This window comes from Ziziphus jujuba, chromosome 11 (assembly GCF_031755915.1).
Source record: "Ziziphus jujuba cultivar Dongzao chromosome 11, ASM3175591v1".
NCBI classification, from domain to species: domain Eukaryota; kingdom Viridiplantae; phylum Streptophyta; class Magnoliopsida; order Rosales; family Rhamnaceae; genus Ziziphus; species Ziziphus jujuba.
The window spans coordinates 16,673,699-16,692,994 of NC_083389.1; the positions used below are offsets into that span (position 1 = coordinate 16,673,699).

At 31.6% G+C, this 19,296-nt stretch overlaps 2 protein-coding genes across 2 annotated transcripts; both read right to left on the reverse strand.

Annotated features, from left to right (window-relative positions):
* Positions 1-7,398: 7,398 nt before the first annotated feature.
* LOC125419541 (L10-interacting MYB domain-containing protein-like) lies at positions 7,399-8,317 on the reverse strand. Its single transcript, XM_048465740.2, has 2 exons — positions 7,981-8,317; positions 7,399-7,893 (listed from the first exon to the last, which is right to left on the reverse strand). The coding sequence occupies exons 1-2, from the start codon at positions 8,308-8,310 to the stop codon at positions 7,399-7,401; spliced, it is 825 nt and encodes a 274-aa protein (XP_048321697.2). The 5' UTR covers positions 8,311-8,317.
* Positions 8,318-12,143: 3,826 nt separating this feature from the next.
* On the reverse strand, positions 12,144-19,296 carry LOC125419476 (hexokinase-1). The gene is made up of 9 exons (XM_048465612.2): positions 18,492-19,296; positions 16,901-17,051; positions 16,634-16,816; positions 15,319-15,393; positions 14,979-15,134; positions 14,618-14,716; positions 14,378-14,508; positions 13,160-13,241; positions 12,144-12,867 (listed from the first exon to the last, which is right to left on the reverse strand). The coding sequence occupies exons 1-9, from the start codon at positions 18,761-18,763 to the stop codon at positions 12,520-12,522; spliced, it is 1,497 nt and encodes a 498-aa protein (XP_048321569.2). The 5' UTR covers positions 18,764-19,296; the 3' UTR covers positions 12,144-12,519.

A 19,296-nucleotide genomic window follows, 5' to 3' on the forward strand; every position in this document is an offset into this window, starting at 1 on the left:
AATCCTAATTAAAAGGTAAGAGGAAAACTAAATCGAAGAATGTTGACATCGTTAGCGGGTTAAACAATGTAGCAAATAAGTTTATTGATAAATTGGCTACACAGTTAGATAAGTTGGAAAAATCTGATATCAACTATGCACAATACTTAGCTATGGAGCTTGAAAGGTTAAGATTCTCTATTACTGACAATCTCAAAATCTCTAACGCAATGAAATCAGATCCATCGAACGTATGGGTTTTCAACATTATTAAAACGGATGCACAGAAGATTGAATTTGTTTTTGGATTTTTAGATAACTAAATTAGTATTGTTGTGGATTATATATTTACGGATATGTATGAGAGGATGACAACTATGAACAATTGGAATTGAAACTTATGAACATATATTGTAACATATTGGATGTTGGTTTCTAATAATGCATGTACGGATAATTTTATTATTATGTGTTATGTTTTAGAATATAAACATGCACTTTATTATTATATGCAGAAATATTGAATGGCAAAGAAAAGGGTTTATGTTGTATTTAAAGGTAAACAATTAGGGATATATAATTCTTGACCTGAATGTCATCAACAAATGCAAGAATTTACAGATAATTTATATCAAGCCTATAATACAATTGAAGAAGCTGAAATTGCATATGTTGAGTTTGTAGAACAAACAATGAGGAATCGTAATAAAGCAAATCCAATACAAAATACCACCACCGCACATACACATGCTCAATTTCACAACGAGTGGCGTAATGGTTTTGTATTAGGTTGTTTATTTAGCTTATTATCAATAGGTTTATTTACTTATTTGTTATATAAGTAGATTATTCTTGTAACATCCAATATATATATATGGATGTCGTACTTGTTAAAAGTAAAACTGCATGTGAAATTTATTTATATATCTATATATCTATATGTATGAATTGGAGATAGATATTTTTATGCTATCAATAAGTTCTTAATTAAATATTATGTTAATTTTTTTATTTGTAGTTAATTGTTATTCATGATTTACCATGACAGGTAATTTTATTTTAATTGGTTTTGAAAACAATATTTTAAGTAGTTTATGGGTTGAAAAAAAAATTACAAATATCTTATAAATATCGTTAAATTATTTTTATTATTAATTAATTGAACATATAAACATCTGTAAAAAAAAAAATATTAAATATAATTAATAATAAAATTTTAATTAAATATAATATTTAATTTTTTTGAAAATATAAATATAATTTTAAATCTTTTCATATTAAACAAAATAAAAACTATAATCACAAAATAGTCCAATCCAGTCTGATTTCACACCAAACATGGGACAACTAGTCCACCATTCAGTGCAGAACTAGGCCAAATACAGTACTATACTATTTTATCTTATTCAATCATGTCCGATCTGGATCTATTCTACGTACCAAACGCCACCTCAAGGAAATACCGAATAAACAGGGAAAGCTTTTGAGATTCACTGTTCACCATTTACTTACAAAGATTTGTGACTCAAATAGTTTTTCTAATTATTCCAACTACTATAATATTTTTGTCCAAAAAATAGAACTAATATAGTATTTGATAGCCAAAAACTGACTAATAAATTATTTTTCTCAACATGGACAAAATAGGAATCTAAAAAAAACAAAATGCACCATGGAAGAGGTAAAAGATACCGTGGCGATAACGCCACCCTACCAGTGGATAAGAAAAATATATATACTTTTTTGAAAAAGGATAATAGGACGATTTGTATATATATATATATATATATTGGTAATAAGAATACAATTTATACTTTTTTTTTTTGGGTGAAAATTTATATGAATAGACTCGATGCAATCACATTGCATTTTCCTTATGCCTATCTTTTGTTTGGAAAAAAAAAAAAATTATAGCTATTTATTTATTCATTAATTTTTTAGAGAAGAATCTTTTTTTTCAATATTAAAGATATAGAAATTCAAATTTGGATCTTTATTCAATAAAATAGTTCAAACGGTTGAATTTTATTTATATATAAACTATAGAGTATGATCGTCAAGGGTATATTTTTTTATTATTTGGATTAAATACATTTAACCTCTCTCAATCATTATATTTAGGATAATACTACATATATCAAACTTTTTTAATCAAAATTTTGAAAACCCATTATATGGTAATTTGTTAATAGATATTAAATTGATATTGCAGAGGAAAAACCATTTAAGGCAAGCTTGAATGTCTTTTGGAACTCCAATAAATGCTTTCAAGAGAGAAAATGCACTGTGATCATGTTTAGTAAAAAATTAAGAAATACTTTATGCAAAAAAAAAAAAGCACTAAAAATGCTTATAAGAGAAGACTAACCTTACTGCTTCTCTAAATAAGTACTTTGCGATTTTAAAATATAAATATTAAATATGTTAATTAAAATATAAAAATATTAAAAATAAATTTTTAAAAATGCTTTCTATTGTGAATGGCCAAACAATTTACCACTTATTTTATGAAACACTTATTATTAAAAATACCATAAAAAATAAGTATTTCAAAAAATACATGCTTATTATTAAAAAGTAATTTCAAACATGACCTAAAAAGATACAAAATTATTTTTAAAAAAAGGAGAGAAGATTTCGTCCACCAAGCGGGGCAGAGTGCGACCCGTAAGCAATTTGAGGTTCTCGCTCATCTCTTGGGGGTCCATATCATCTGACAAAATTGTGATTAAAAAAAAAAATTAATCACTCTAGATTTACTCTTATAGTTATTGCACTTTATCCTCCGAACTTCAAAAAAAAAATATATATATATATATATATACATATATCATATTGCCTCTTTAACTATTATTTCCTTTTTTATCATTTCAGTCCAATTCTTTAATTTGTTTAACAAATTTGGGAAAAATTAGACATAAACACATGCTAAAATGAGATAGAACGAAAAACAAAAAAAAACAAAAAAACAAAAAAACAGTTTTCAATAAAATGACATTACTTGTATATAATTAATTTTATAAAATTTATTTATCAAAAATGTATAATTAGACTAAAATGATAGAAAAAAATAATAGCTTATAAGCAATATGACACGTCTAATTTACAAGTAAAGTGGAAAAAGATATAATAGTTCAAGGATCCCGGTAGTTGTATTTTCAAATTTTTATCTTATATGAATAAAAGAAAAATCCTCTTTACTTAAAAGATCTGAATCAGAACGGTCAAATCCCGTACAGCCTTTTCTTTTTTTTTTTTTGGTGATTAAAAATCTGAATCATCTTGGTCAAGTCCCATATAGCTTTTTTAGTGTCTGAAGTCCCTGTAGCTGCCATTATCAACATGTATACAAATCGTCATTCAGGCCTTAAAATGTTAAAACCATGAAAATTATTCTGGTCCCACTTCATACCCTCACCTACTCTTTTTTTTTTTTTTTTTGCTTAAATTCATACCCTCACCGATTCACTCGTCAAGATCAAGCCTTAAAACCCATGTATTTTTCACAATAATCGAAGGGTACTTTTGTCAATCTACAAAAGAAGTAATAAAAAATACACAAAATAAAGAAATAAAGAGGATCTCTCCAATCGTAGTGCCCCACCACCAATCCCCATTCCACCTCGGTCCAACTGCTTTCGGGGCGCGTGAGAACATGAGGTAGGAAACTGGTGGAGGGATTGTCTGAATCTCAGAATTTTCTTTAGCTTTGTACCCGCCAATCATGGTGCTATTACTTCTTACTCGAACTGTAATTTAACAGGCCTTTACATTACAGCTTATGAAAAGTTTGCTTTTCAAATATAGTTCTCTTTTTTACGTTAAAATAATTTAATAAATTGACCAAATTTTGGAACTTTAAAAGGCAACATTGTAAGAAGTAAAGCTAAAATACAAGAACAACTTTAAAAAGTTGAGCTGGAATTTTGTTCCTCAAAAGTTTTTCATACAGCATTATGTAAAAATATATTTATTATGTGGATTGAAATTTCCTCTCAAAGTAAGTAGTCATGACATTTGTGGTGGATAGTTGTCATATTAATTTGATATAATTTCATAGAACTTTCACCCGAATTTTTTTTATTTTTGAAAATAGTAAAATAACAAAAAAAAAAAAAGAAATAAAAAAGTAATTTTCATTAAGGTTGAGTTTGGTTTGGGAAGATACCGTTTTCCATCAACCCTAACCAAACCATAATTTTAACAAACGAAATCATTATAAACACTCCAAAGCAATAAATTTTCACTACATAATCAATGTGAATCTAATATTTAAATATTAAACTAATTTTAGGAATTTTTTTTTTTTCCAATTTTGGGATATTTTCAAACAAGCCTTTCTGTCAAAATTCCTAATTCTTTTCTGTCACATTCTTTTGCGTTAGGTTTTCTATCTTCTGCACCCCGTACTTAATGGTGCAGTGCATCAGCATTAATTAATCAAAGGTATTAAATGCCGTACTATATATACATAGTAAGGGTCTATATGAAGCAACCCTCCAGAAGAATATTTCAGTCTATTGATTGCCGCAATATCTAGTCTAATGCCTATAGTAAAGCGGCAGATGGCTCAGGAAGGTAATTTTTTTTAAATTAAAAAAATAAAATAAACAAAAACTTCAATTTGGTTTTTTTTTTTTTTTTTTTTTTTTTTAAAGAATAGTTTCGTTTTTAAAAAAAGTCTCTCAACCTGCACCATATTTAAGGTGGATTTATATCATTTGCAATGGAAAATTTTCTAATACTCCTGAAGTATCAACAGCTCAGTACTCTTTCCTTTCAATACTTTTTTTTTTTTTTGGGTCAAATCTTTCCTTTCAATACTTGACATATATATTACCAGGTTATGTTCAAGGTCATAAAAAAAAAAAATAAAGGATTTTTAGTACTCTGTATAGTTTTTTAAGCCTTTCTCCTTAACACAACTTCTACAGTTGTACCAACCCCAGCAATTTTCAAACTCATGAATCAAGCATCAATTTTTTAAAAAGAAAAAAAAAAAAAAAAAGGTTAAGATTGTGGAATTGCAGAGTTCGGAGTTGGGTAACGAATTGATAAATAAAAATTGACTATTTTATCAAGACAATACTGCTGCAACTCTAATATCAATATTTTCAGAAATCAAGGGCCTGTTTGGCCATGTTTTCTGTTTTCTGTTTTTGAAACATTGTTTTCAGAAATGAAAATAGAAAACTGTTTTCTCTTATTTTACAAAAACAAGGAGCGTTTGGCCATTGATGTTTGAAAACAGTTTTCAACACCAAAAAACAAAAAATATGTTTGGTTACATGTTTTTAAACAGTTTTTTGTTTTCATTTTTTTATTTTTTTATTTTTGGGTTACATACAAGGTTTTTATTTATTTTTCTTTCATACAAATAACCTTATATATAATATATGTAGCTATAATATATTTATATATATTTACATAATATTAATTCATTCCCATATTAATGAATTATATACATATATAGTATAAAATATATATTGAAATCTAATATAACTTTTTTTTTTCCGTTGAATTTTTTTGTCTATTATTATATAATAAAACGTAATTGATAGTATATAATAAAATAATTGTTGCTAACAGGAAATTAAATTTTATAAGTCTAATATAAAATCTCCAGCTATAAGTATCCATTAAATTACTAATTTACATATGAATAACATAGTCATGCCACATTACTTGTGAAAGTTGATTTCGATAAGCTGCCATAGCTGTTGCTGCTTCGTCTGACAAATCTATACTTGTTTGATCCACTTGTACTAGCTTCTTCATCTTCAATCTCTTGTTCTTCTTCTTCCCATTGTGTAAACATAACATCATTTTGTGCCCACTTTCAAATGAAATTATGTAGTGTACAACAAGCTATAACTATCAAAGGTTATCTACTTTACTTGTAAGGTGGCATCATTTTCAAAATTCGAAACGCACTTTCAACACACCAAAGCAACGTTCAATAACATTTCTAAGTGAAGAATGCCTATAATTAAACAATTCTTTTGGTCCTCTTGGTTGGGGACCTCTACCATGATATTCTTGCAAATGATATCTTTCACCTCGAAATGGAGAAAGAAAACCCATGGTACATGGAAATCCAGAATCAACAACATAATATTCACCTAAAAAGATACAAAAAATGAAATCATGTATGGAAATTTTTTATACTAAAAACCATCAAATAAGACAATAAAATTTTTTATGTTTACCTTCTTTAGGTAATGGAAATTTATTCTCGGATTTTGTAATTGCATGAAGAAAAACTCTTGAATCATTTGCAGTGCCCTCCCAACCAGCATAAACGAAAGTAAACATCATGTTGAAATTGCATGCACATAAAACATTTTGAGTCACTATAGATTTTCTACCTCTATAGCTAACTTACTTTTCAGCAGGAACATGTGCGCTTATGTGTGTACCATCAATTGCACCAATACATTTCTAAAAACACCAAAATATTACAGTATTAGTTTTAAAAACGTAACTAAGAGTAACAAAATTCATAAATTATATTTACAAAAACAAGTATTTACCTCAAACCATGGAAAATATTTTGGATTTTTGACGATATGTGAAGGCAATGGAGAGTTTGTATAACATATCAATTCTTTTCCAAGTCTACATATTGCTCTTAGTGTCAAAGTGAAATGTCTATCCACAGTTTCAAGGGAATGTTGAAAACGATCCGCTATAAGTCTCATTCCCACATTGTGACCAATTATTATAAGAAACATAGCAAGTGCTTCTTCAACTCTAACTTATTTAGTATCTTTCAAATATTCATGTTGCTTCAAACAAGTACAAAGAGAAAGAAAAATATTTTTGTTCATTCGAAACAACTCATAGCATGTTTTTTCACTCCCATTCAATAATTCTGTTATAAAATTTTGACCACTCAACATTGAAGTTCTTTGAGGTATTTTTTCTAGAAAACGTTTAGTGTACTCACATACATCAAGAAATATCATAAAGTCTTGAAACTCTTCATCTGAACTAGAAGAAGAGGAACTATTTATATCATCCATAGATTAGTTTTACCTATTGTCCTTCCTGCATATAATATTAAAATATAAATATATATTAAGACGAAAGAATTAAAAGATCTCAACTTCTAAAACAATTTAACCATCCAATAATCAAGGACACCATTAACCAAGTGTAGGCAAACATAGCATTCATTTGAACATATCATCTAAACATATAAAGTATAAAAATCCAAACATATAAAACATATAAAAATCTAAAAAAATCCAAACATATTATTCCACAAACATTAAACCGACAAAATTAAATCCTAATATATCAAATCCTACTACAGATATAATTATGATATATGATAATCTAGCTAAAGATTATCTAACCAAGCCTTCTTCCTAGGCGAAGACATATGGATAAATATCTCTTTCCAATCTGCCTCTCTCAACTTTCTACTGCTTTAAGATAAGTAGCATTGTCAACTCCATCTATTGCTTCAAGAAGGCTCACACATGTAGAAATGGAACAATCTTTTGCATTACCAATACTATTATCATCCACACTATAGGAACTTTTATATTTTTCTGCCTTAGCTTTAGCAACTTCTGTCTTTGCCTTTGCTGTCTCAATCCATGCTTGGATTGCAGCACTCATTTGTTGTGACCTAGTTTCCTTTTTACTTCTATGTTTTGAGCTAGATGATGCAGTGCGTTTCCTCAAATTGCTTGTTAATTTATCGAGAGTAGAAAAGGGATCATCATGACTAATGTTAACGTGTGCACTCTCAGCCTCCAATTTCATCTCATCATCAGTATTGGGTGGATCACTAGTAGATGCATGACGAAACACTCCAGTAGCAGGTGACTTGTTAAATATAATTCCTAATAGCTTGTAATGCTCACATCCTTTCTTTCGAAATTCAGTTGCTTTAGGATGCACCTAAAAGAATAAATAATATATTCATCAACGTATAATAATAATAATAATAATAATATATTGTATATCCTCAAACGAAAGTACATATACCCGTATATAGTTTTGCCACATTTCATCTGTAGCATTCACAGTATTAGTTTCAGCATCCCAACCAAATCTAGTTTGTTGCAACAGCTCACTAAACTCACGATGCTTACTTCGAAGCCTATTGAATTTCTGCTTAATTTGCTTCATGTTGTAGTTTCTTTTAGACTTATTATTCAGAGCTTCAAGTATATTAGTCCATTCCTTTGAACTAAACTTACCATCTTTCATACCACCTTTGTTTATTAAATCTACCATAACATCTATATAAATTTTTTCATTGGTAGCACCCCATAGAGTTGAATCATCACCACCATCATTTTCCATAGTTGACATCGCACAAATATACTACAGAAAAAATAAACAGCAGAATTGAAGCAATCATCATAAACATTTCTAGGAATTTAAAAGTTTCAACAAAGGAAATCATCATAGAAAGTGAGAGAGACAAATTCCATGTTGACACAAAGACAAAACAATCAATGAAAAGGCAAGAAAGATGATCAACGTGAACATATTGAACATGTGCAACTTTACATGATTTTTTGACAAGAATGTCACAGCCTTACATGATTTTTAATCTGAACGTTATAGCCACAGGCATTTTATCAAACTAATTACACACATGGAGGGTATGGAAGATTAATCTACATTCATATCTCTAGCTCCTGTTTCCCATCCATTTCTTTGCATGTCTTTGTTAGTCCATCCTATATGTAACTCTTTTTTTTTCCCCCACAAAAATGACCCACTTCTTAATTTATATCATCAAACTCTGTGAAAATCAAAATTTTGCCATTCTACAGATTCTTTTTTTTTTTTTTTTTTTAGTGCTGCTTATAAACATTCATCCAAATAATAATAATAATAATATATATATATATATATATCTAAAAGAAACCCACCACAAGAAATGTCCACCTATATATATATATATACATGTAGAGCTTGGACAAAATCCATAAAAGCACACGGTTCCATATGCTTTGTTTTCTTTTATTTTTTTTGATATATATATAAACATGTGAAACATGAAAATTGTCACCAAGGCACACGACTCCATACATGTATATGGCAAAAGGTATCCACATGTCTTTTGTTTAGCCACACAAACTTTTTCTTGGCTCCATGCATATATATATATAGATACACACACATGTCAAAACATCCTATCCTTTATCTTTTTTTCTTTTGTTTGTATATGTATGTATGTGTACACGGTTTCATGTATATATATGTTTCAAAAAAGGTGTCCACACGTCTCTATTAGGCCACACTTGCACTTCACATTTGAATATGTGTTTTATATAAAAACTATTCTCTTTCATATAGCTTTTTACCCGGATCACCAAAAAAACAAAGGCATAGAAAAGGAAAATTCAATATGGCAAAAAGTTGCTCTAATTCAATATGTTGAATTAGACAGTTGGAAGGAAGCTTGGCAGGCTTAGCGGGCTGAGTAGCAGCAGCAGCAGAAGGAGCTGTCAGGTTTATTTGGTTTTTGTTAAAATAGAAAACTCACAGTCAAAATAACCAAACAAAAAGAAAAGAAAACTCACTATGTTTTTTTTTTTTTTCCCATGTACTCAATTAAAGTAGGTAGAAAAATAGAATTTTTCAAAAAGGAAAGGTTTGCACCCACTTTCGGGGTTGTGAGCAAAGCATAAGAACAAGGGATGCTTTCATTTATAAAATTTCAATGAAGCTACCACAGACCAAAACACACAGAACATCTGTCTGATTTTTCAACATCAAAACACTTGTATGAAATTCAATCGCACATGATCTGAAAATTCTACCAAGTTTCATAAAAGTTAAAAGAGTACAAAAAGAATGTTAGATTAGATGATTAATTGATAAGAGTACTGATCTGTTGAGGGTGCGTAATTAAATGGTTTAAAATTACTTTCAGTTAGTGCTTTCAACTTTATACTAGTTTCTGGCACTATCACTATCAGTTAGTGCTTAAAAGTTATCACTAGAAACAATTAATATATCAGAGCAAAAAAAAAAAAAAAAAATAGAAACGATTAATATATATATATATATATATATATATATTATTTTTACAGCAGAATTATACAAGATCGATGACTTCCCTGAAACCTTATTAAACTTGACTAACAAACTTAAAAATCTTATGAAAATGATTTGTTGAGAGGAAACTTGAGGACCCCCTAATAGACAAGCACTTTATGTACACAGAAATAGAACACTGAGAAGAATAATGAAGAATAGAGGAAGTAATAGCAGAATTTGATCGAATAATAATAATACATCGGACAGAGCCTAACCAGAGTTAACTAATAATTAGCCAACTAACTATCCGACTCAGCATTGATAAGTTTTTCTTTCATTCATTTAGATATAGTTATTCTTCAACATATCATATTCAGGACTTAAAATTGAATTTGGTAACTGGGCACCACCTTTTACATCTCAATCGCACATGATCTGAAAATTCTACCAAGTTTCACAGAAGTGTAGAGGAGGAGGAGGAGCAAGCTTCTAGGCAAGCTGGGTTGAATTTGATTTTTTTAAAAAAATTTTAGGAATGGCAAGCCCGACAGAGGGAAAAGACAGAAGTTCCATCGAAGACGTTAAGAGGAAGAAGAAGAAGAAGAAAAAAAGTTCCAGAGTATCGTGGAATTGGTATGAGACTCAAAGGCTAACCAAGAAAAATTCACAATCAATAATAAGCAATTAAACCCAAATCCAACAAAACTACAAACACAATTTATCAACAGACATAATCTAACTAGTATTGAAAGATTTGAGAAGCGAGGAAAACCTGATCGGTGAACTTGAGCAAAGATGTGTTCGAAATTTATTGAAGGAACGACTGGCTATTCGAGATCTGTTCGATGAAGGTTAGCTGGTGTGCGTGGGTCGACAAGCGGTGAACGTTTCGAAGGCCAGTGAAGGAGCTGGTCAAGTGGCGAAGGTGAGAGAACAGTAGAGAGGCCAAGGTGAGAGAACAGGTGGAAACATCTTTTTGATGTTTTCCCAATTTTGTTTTTTTTTTTTTTAACTTGTTTTCTGAATTTGTTTTTAGAAACAAATGGCCAAACAGTTATAAAATTGTTTTGGAAACAAATTTCTGTTTTCAAGAACAGAAAACTGTTTTGAAAACAGCTAGCCAAACAAGCCCCAAATATTTTACTTTGATTGTTTTTTTTTATTATTATTATGAAATTTTCATAGCAACAGTGGAAAAGAAGGGATTTTGCCCCACAAGCTCACTTCTTTTCTCTGTTCCACGCCTTCCTTTCTCTCTCTTTCTGTCTCTGCCATTTCTCTCTATGCTTTGAATCCTAATTCTCTGTTGATGTTGACGGCCAAACCCTTCTGGTTCTCTCTGCAACACCATGTCCATGTGTGGGATGAAGGAATGAAAAGCACCATTTTGCCACAGGCCTAAATACCAAAGAATCAATTTTCTACGGAGTGCAAATCCAACCCATCAAAGTATAGATGCCAAGGTTGTTCTATACACTCTAGTAGTCTTCAATACCTCAAAACTCATGACAGTGCCTTCTACTCCAGCAATTTTCAAACACAAATCAAGCACAAATTTTGTCAAAGAGGGAGAAAATAAAAATAAAAAAAGAAAAAAAAGAGTCAAGATTATGGAATTGCAAAAGTCGGAATTGGGTGATGATTTGATCAAATTGGGTAATCAAGTCAACAATTTTGTCGAGAATATGCTGCAACTCTAGATTTCTAGTTCGTCTCAAATTACAAACAACCATATCACCCTCAACTTCAAACGGTATAAATTAATTTAATTTATTTTTAAATAAAGATATAAAAGTAATTTAGATTCTCTAAGAAGATGTGGATGATATTGCTAAGAAACTACGGAATATTTTTGTATTCACCCTCAACTTCAAACGGTGTAAATAAAATATTTCTTAGAATGTAATTATAATAAACATAGACGGTCTATCCAAATTTAATTTGCAATGATAAAGCCAAATCCCTATATTTTTCAAATTTTATTTTATTTTGTTTATTTATTTATTTGTATTGCTCATCTAATTAGATATCAGATTAATAGACATTAATTCCCCACTTCAAAAAGAGGGAAGAAACAAAGGTTGCTTGTACACATAAAATCCTGTTTTATTTGCATTGCAGAAAAGTAACAGAGAATGATCCGCCAAAAGTGACTGCTCAACCAACAGTTCTACATCCCCCTATTTTATTCCACAATTCAGGAGAAAAGGATCTTATACACTTTGTACCAACACAAATGCCAAAATTATAAGCAAAACAAGCAGAGAAATCACAGGCTGAAGCAGGAAAGCTTGAGCCCTGCTTGCCCACTCTCGACTGCTTATTTGGTCCGTCTCAGTACATGCTTTCCATAAAAACCATAAATAAAGGCTTGTCTGGCAAGATCTCTCATAGATGGAGGTGATAAGAACTCTAAAATGATTTTGGCAGTCGAGAAAAGAAAGACTAAAGAGGAAACAGAAAATGTACAAAAAATTGAATGTTCATATTTCTTTCATCTAGCATATTAGGCTTTTGACCATTCTTCTAAGATTCTTCTACCTCTGAGTACTGGGAGTGAGAAGCTGCCAGGAGAGCAGCTCCAATACCAGATCCATCATTGGAGTGCTCAATTAAAATGTTCGCAGCGACTTCCTCTCCCAGCAACTCCTTAAGAGTACTCTCCATGCAGGTGCTGAATTTAGTGTAATGCTCATATAAACCACCGTCCAACGCTATCACAGACCTTTGCTTCTCCCCTTCCCTTACTGTGTCTCTTCCTATTTTCTTGAGGATGCCTACGATCCCAGCAGCTGATAGACGGGCACCACGAGTGGCAACAATGTCACAAAGCTCCACAACAACTTTTCTCACTTTCAGGGACGTGTTAGGTATCTGACAAAGAGAGAATAGATCAAATATGTAAAAATTCATATGGCTCATCTCCTATCTTAAGAAGGATTCAGATGTGAAGAAATGCAGATCAGTATGGTACTGCAACCAAAACTGCTAAAAAATCCAGTGTCAACAAATAAATTGTTTCTTGGAGAGCAATTAGTTGAATGGTTAGAAATTTTCAATCATTCTTCTTTCTTACCCAACAAAAACAAGAGGAAAATTGTATGGTAAAGATGAGGACAGACTAGAAAAATGTAGTTTATCCACCAACATTTGCAGAGGATCATACCTCTAGAATATCCCTCAGTTTGTCCCCAACCACTCTCAGATCCGGAGATGTGTCATGATGCATCGCAGACATGTTAGGAGTTCTGCACATTCCACACATATGCACCACAAACCGTAAATAAAATTCTAAAAAATAAAATGAAAAGAAGCACAATCTATGTATCTGGAAATAAATTCTGTTAAATCTTATAGATGCTTGGATTACACATTTGACACATTTAAGTGAAAATTCATTACTATCTTTTGACCAAGATTTAAATATTACTGAACCTCCACATCAAGTAATATCTTCGAACGTAAAATAAAATTATGAGCATTTCAATCAAATTTTAACGCCAAAGTAAAGGAATTACTAACTGATCTGTACAAAAGATTATTAACAAAAGAAAGAAAAAACAAATCTGAAACTTAGCATATTTTGGACCAACAGCAACTAGGAAAAATTTAAAGCTGCTTATTATATGAACGATTATCACAGTGGATGGAATTTAGGTACAGTTAAAATGCTCAGATTGTCCAATAAAATAGTGAAATTATTCGTCAAACAGCTCAACAAAAGCTCTACTTCTTCCAGCACCTCTGCAAAATTTCTTGGCATTCCCAGAGTAGGTTCTTCACATTTGTAGTAAAACAGTGAGCGTAAAGCCTTATGACATGGTCTCAAAGATTCCTTAATACCAATTTAATTGAAATCCCACATATATCAACCCTTCTCTCCAACTCCATGGGCAATCTTTCAGAAAATATCTTTGATATGTTTTATTCTTATAGATTTATTACATGGTCAGATCAGATAGTGGTTTTGTTGCCTTGCATTCACCAGAATGAACAAGATCAGCCCTAAAAGCAACCCTAAAATGCCTTCCATAACCAAGCCAAGGAATATTAAGTTTAACTTTTGTTTGCGAGTCCCATTTTAGGTTTGTTAAGGCAAGATTGTATGGCAATATATTATTTTTTTTTTTTTTCAGTAAGTGTAGTATAATGGTTTCTATGCTTTCTATAACCTTATATCATTAGCTGAGTAACAAGCATATAAAGTACTCTAGTGTGAAGAATCTGTACAATTAATGAGCTTCAACTTTGCAACCCCACATTGTATACCAAGTTACTGTCAATGCTAAATCATGTTCACATGCATGAATGACCATGTAAAATTAGGTAGGCATCATACATGAAAACAGCATTTGAAAAAATGGCCAAAGAGGTATTGTAATACCTTAGGATGAAAGGAATTTTCAGTTTGGGTGGAACAGTATCACCAAAAAAGGCAGCTTCTTCAGCCATTTTGTACAAAACTCTGCGTACAATATCCCCTAAATACATTCCAGAAATCATCTTCTCAAAGATCTGTAAAAAAACAATGAGAAAGATTTATCAGATGCAAATTCGACCACTTATACAAGTAATGATGTGATGGAAAAAAAATAAATAAATAACTAAGGTTTGCAGTTGCTACTTGTTCTCCTGGGTTCAAGCTCTCATTATCCAGTTCTTGATCATAATCTGTCAGAGGAAGGTGTGATGATCGGAAGTTACCCCACTCCATGTTTATAACCTATATCGGAATAGGAATTAGTAAATGCATAGAACCTTTTGTACATCCATAAATATTTAGCTCCATAAATATTTAGCTCAACAACAAAATGCCCAGTTCCACTGGACAACGAACATGGTAACAAAATAATGTTCTTACACATACTGAAAGAAGGACCTAAATCGTAAACCATGCATGGAAAAAGTTTATGAAGTATGTCAGTTGGCCAATACTTTTGGCCAAAAACTCTGAAAAATTGATGGCAAAAGTTCAGAGTACTAACCATCTCTCCTGACTTAGGTAGAAGACCATGCCATTTGGGAATGGCATGAGCCCGCTCTACATAAGCAGCATTGGTTCCAGTACCCAAAATTACAGCAGCAATTACATCCTGATTGTGGTATTTACCTCCAGCTAACGTTCCAATTGTATCATTGACCTGCATAAAGCTCAGCAGGTTAGGATTGTCCAAAATGAAAGAATAAAAAAAGTAGGTGACTGAAAGATATCAAAAAAGATGAAATGTAGATGTGACCAACTGTTAATCATCTTCTTGTATTTGGAGGCCAATAGGATAAATAAACCAGCAAAGATACTGAAAGTTGAAAACAAATTAAACCCACCAAAGCTGCCACACGCATATCAAGGCCAATTCTTTCCATTGCTTTGGTGAGTTCTCCCACCACATCTTGTCCAACCTATACAAATACCACATCCACAGGAGAGTGCTGAAGATCAGAAAATTTGCATAGAAATTTAATTAAAATAAAAGAAATCGCTCTTTCAATTGGTACTTAGTACTACCAGATTGATTACACCTTTCAGTATGAATACTCCACAAAGCTTTGCAAACCCCCAAAAACAAAGGGGAACCAGAAAAAAAAAAAAAAAAAAAAAGGAAAAAGAGGGAATCTACTCTAGCACACTTCTCATGAATTCATGAAAGATAACTTCCTTAAAAAATCCATCACAACAAGCATAGAATGAGGACATGCAGATAAAGAAAGAATATTGCTACCATGAAACACCTTCCTGCACAATAGCTGTGACATACATTTTATCTAATATTGCATCATTAATTACACAGATACTGCTTTATAACATCCTTAGGGACAGTCAAGATTATGATGCTTTTCGAAAAGATATCAAAAACCACAACTAAAAACTGCTTCAGGACAAAGTTGGTTGATCTTATTGAAACAAAGAAAATAAACTTCAAGCTTCGCATGTGTTAAAACAATATTTACAAAAACAATGAACCAGAGGATCATGCTAGTGTATAGTCATCCAGATACTGGCTCGTAATTTTTCCCCAATAAATTCCTAAAATCAGATTTAGGAGGAGGAAAGGAAGGAGAGTATGCTGATGCTTTTGAAGATTGGTAATTCTTAGTCCATCCACCGCACAATTGTATCTCATATATAACATCACTACATAAAAAAACCCATCATGAATTATGTCAACTGTTTGGAAATGATGAACAAGTTGAACTACCTAATTCTAATCTGAAAAATTGATAAACTAAACTAAACAAATATACTTCCTATACCAATAATCCGATAATGTCCTTGACTGCTATTGTCATCCCACAAGGTCCTTGTTTAATTTATCAGTTGCACTAGATTAGGGAAAGAAATTGACGATACAGAAGCCTGATAATATGATCGAAAACAAAAACTGACTAACATACGAAAAGAATTATAGAAACAGGATACTAATTTATTATAACTTTAGTGAGATTTCCCACCCCATGAAAAAAGGGGGAAATAAAGATGACATAACTATTTTCATTTCATTTAATAAATACCAAAAGCTTTAATGCCCACCCTATAGAACAATGTATCCCAGCCATGACCTAATAATAACTGATAGCAAAATAAATTTTAACAGAAACATAGAAGAAAGAAATAACAGGAATGCATGTAACTACCACTTACTGTGTCTTCAATACTGAAGCCTTTTGTCCACTTGATAAGATTCCCCGATGCAATTGATGTCTGCCTCACAGGGAATGAAAAGGTAAAACCCAGCTCCCTTTGTCTTCCAGGCGCAGGATGGAAACCTTCACCTTCTTCAGCAACAAATTTTGCAAGTGCCTCGGCTATATAACCAAATAATGCCTGAAAGCACATCATTAAAAAAGTTCAGAGTATGAGCAAAACTAAAGATTTAACTTTGATATACTTGCTAATTGAGATGCTAACATCCGAAGTTCCAGTCATCAAATGCGGTGGAATTGAAACTTCCTCAAATTCTTGTTTGACAACACGAGCATCTTTACCACCCAACTGGACGCGCAGCACACGGAAGTTGGTTCCACCAAGGTCCAAAGCATAATAAAGACCTTTCTCATCTCTGGCAGAGCAATAACGAAAATAACTCAGTAACATATGTTACCAAAAAAAAATATTCTTCAAAATAGAAGATATAGAGAATTTCAATATGTCCTACTGGAACATTCACCTGCATATTATTTGAAGCTAGTGGCTCATATTTGTTTTTGTATCAATTTATGAAATAGAATTGTTAAGGCATTTTGTCTAGTGTAGATAAGAAAATAGCCATAAGAGACCAATGAAGCAGAGAAAACAGATAATGAAGAATCCATCATCACATGAGACAACCAATCCCACTAATAGAATAAAATACAGTCCGGTTGAGGACTCTCTAAAACCCCTTATTCTAGAATCCAAATTGTCATCCACAGATTTGTAGCCTTTCTGGAAGAACAATTACCTGGACAAGTTTCAAACTGAAACCGAATGAAAAGCAAAAATAAATAAAACTTATACTTAGGATCACACATCAAATGAAAAAGTAAAAAGCGTAAGGGAGCTTTAAAGGCCAACCACATAACAAAGAAACACACGCAATATAGCAAAACAAGAAGAACAGGAGGCAATATCATCCAAAGACTAGGAACAGGAAATGAAAAAATAAAAAAATCAAATAGAAAATAAAAATAGAACAAAACGAAAAAGAACAAGAGGTAATATCAACCAAAGACTAGGAACAGAAAAACACAAAAAATAAAAATAAAAATAAGTGAATACCCTACCATCAATATACCAGGAATTTCCCGTGAAAAATGGGGGAAAACAACGACCTTAATAAGATACAATTGCCATACAACAAAAGCGAAAATTTTCCAATTCAATCATGAAACATCAGAAGAGAACGTTATAGCCAACTCATGAAAGTGGGCCCACTTCAATCATTTTCCAATAAAACTTAATATTTGATACCTGAAATTGTTTCATTTTCTTCAATTTTCGATACCAAATAATTACCAAAAGCAACAAGCAGCGATAAATTTCAATTCAACCGTTTCATTCACAGACACAAAATATTAAAAGTAATAACTAAAAAATTTGGGAGAGAAAAAATGATAGCTTTAAACACATAAACCAATCAACACGTATAAAATTGAAGAGCAGCTTAGTACTAAAGAATCCCAACATACTTGCTATATTAATACTAAAGAACAGAATCAAACTTTAGTATCAAATATCTCAATTTATATAAAAAAAAAAAAAAAAAAAATCGAAGCACCCAAAACAAATATTTCAATCACCAGCCCTTGATAGCAAAGAGATATGGGAAATCAATACGAACCTAAAGATCAGCACAACAGTAAATAAAAATAAAAATCGAATCTTTTCAATCAAGAACCAATCTTTCCAATCGAGAAACCAAAAATTCAAGAATCCCAAAAAAGAAAAAGATTTTACTCTGAAAAAAAAAAAAAAGAAGAAATTTTCAAATTAAAGGAAAAAAAAAAAAAAGAAAGCATACCCAGTTGGGAGGTTATCGACGTAGCTTATGATCATCTTGAGCTTGCTTCCACCTTCGGATGCAAGACCGGCGTGCATCTCAACGTCCATGGCGTCTGCCACCTGTCTGAGTTTACTAGTGGGGGTCCTACACTTCTCTTCGAACTCCCTCAATATCGCCATAGCTCGGGTCCACTTCCCCGAGCTCTTCATTCGGTGGCGAACCACCAGCGCCGCCGCCGCACAAACCGCCGCAGCGCAAACCACCGCCGCACCCACCGCCAATTTCCCCATTTCACAAACAAACCACCCAGATCACAGTCAGTCGGGAAAAATTAAATTCCCAAAAACACCCCCAAAGAATTCCCACAATTCCTCTTCTTGTCCCCTACTTCCCCAAAAAAAAAAAAAAAAAAAAAAAAAAATCCCGATTGGTTTTGAATCTGGGATTTGATAGGAAACTCCAAAAAAATGAAAAAGAAGTCGTTTCAGAGATTCATATATTCGTATGCATGTGTTTGAAGAAGAAGAAGTCCCCCAGAAGTGAGAACCAGAGTACAAAGTAAAAACAAGATAACGACTAAAATAACAAACCCAATAAAAAAAATAAAAAAAAAATCAAAATACAGTAGATCGGAGGGATTGGATTAAAAAAATCGGATGGAATTGGTGCGAATTTGTTGGAACAACAAAATCGTAATCTCGGAGAAAATATGTATGCAATCTCGGAGAATGGAGGGTCCAAATGTCCGATTATTTATTTATTTATTTAAATTTTTTTGGGGTGGGAATTATAGATATTTATATTGGTAAATACCATGAGATAT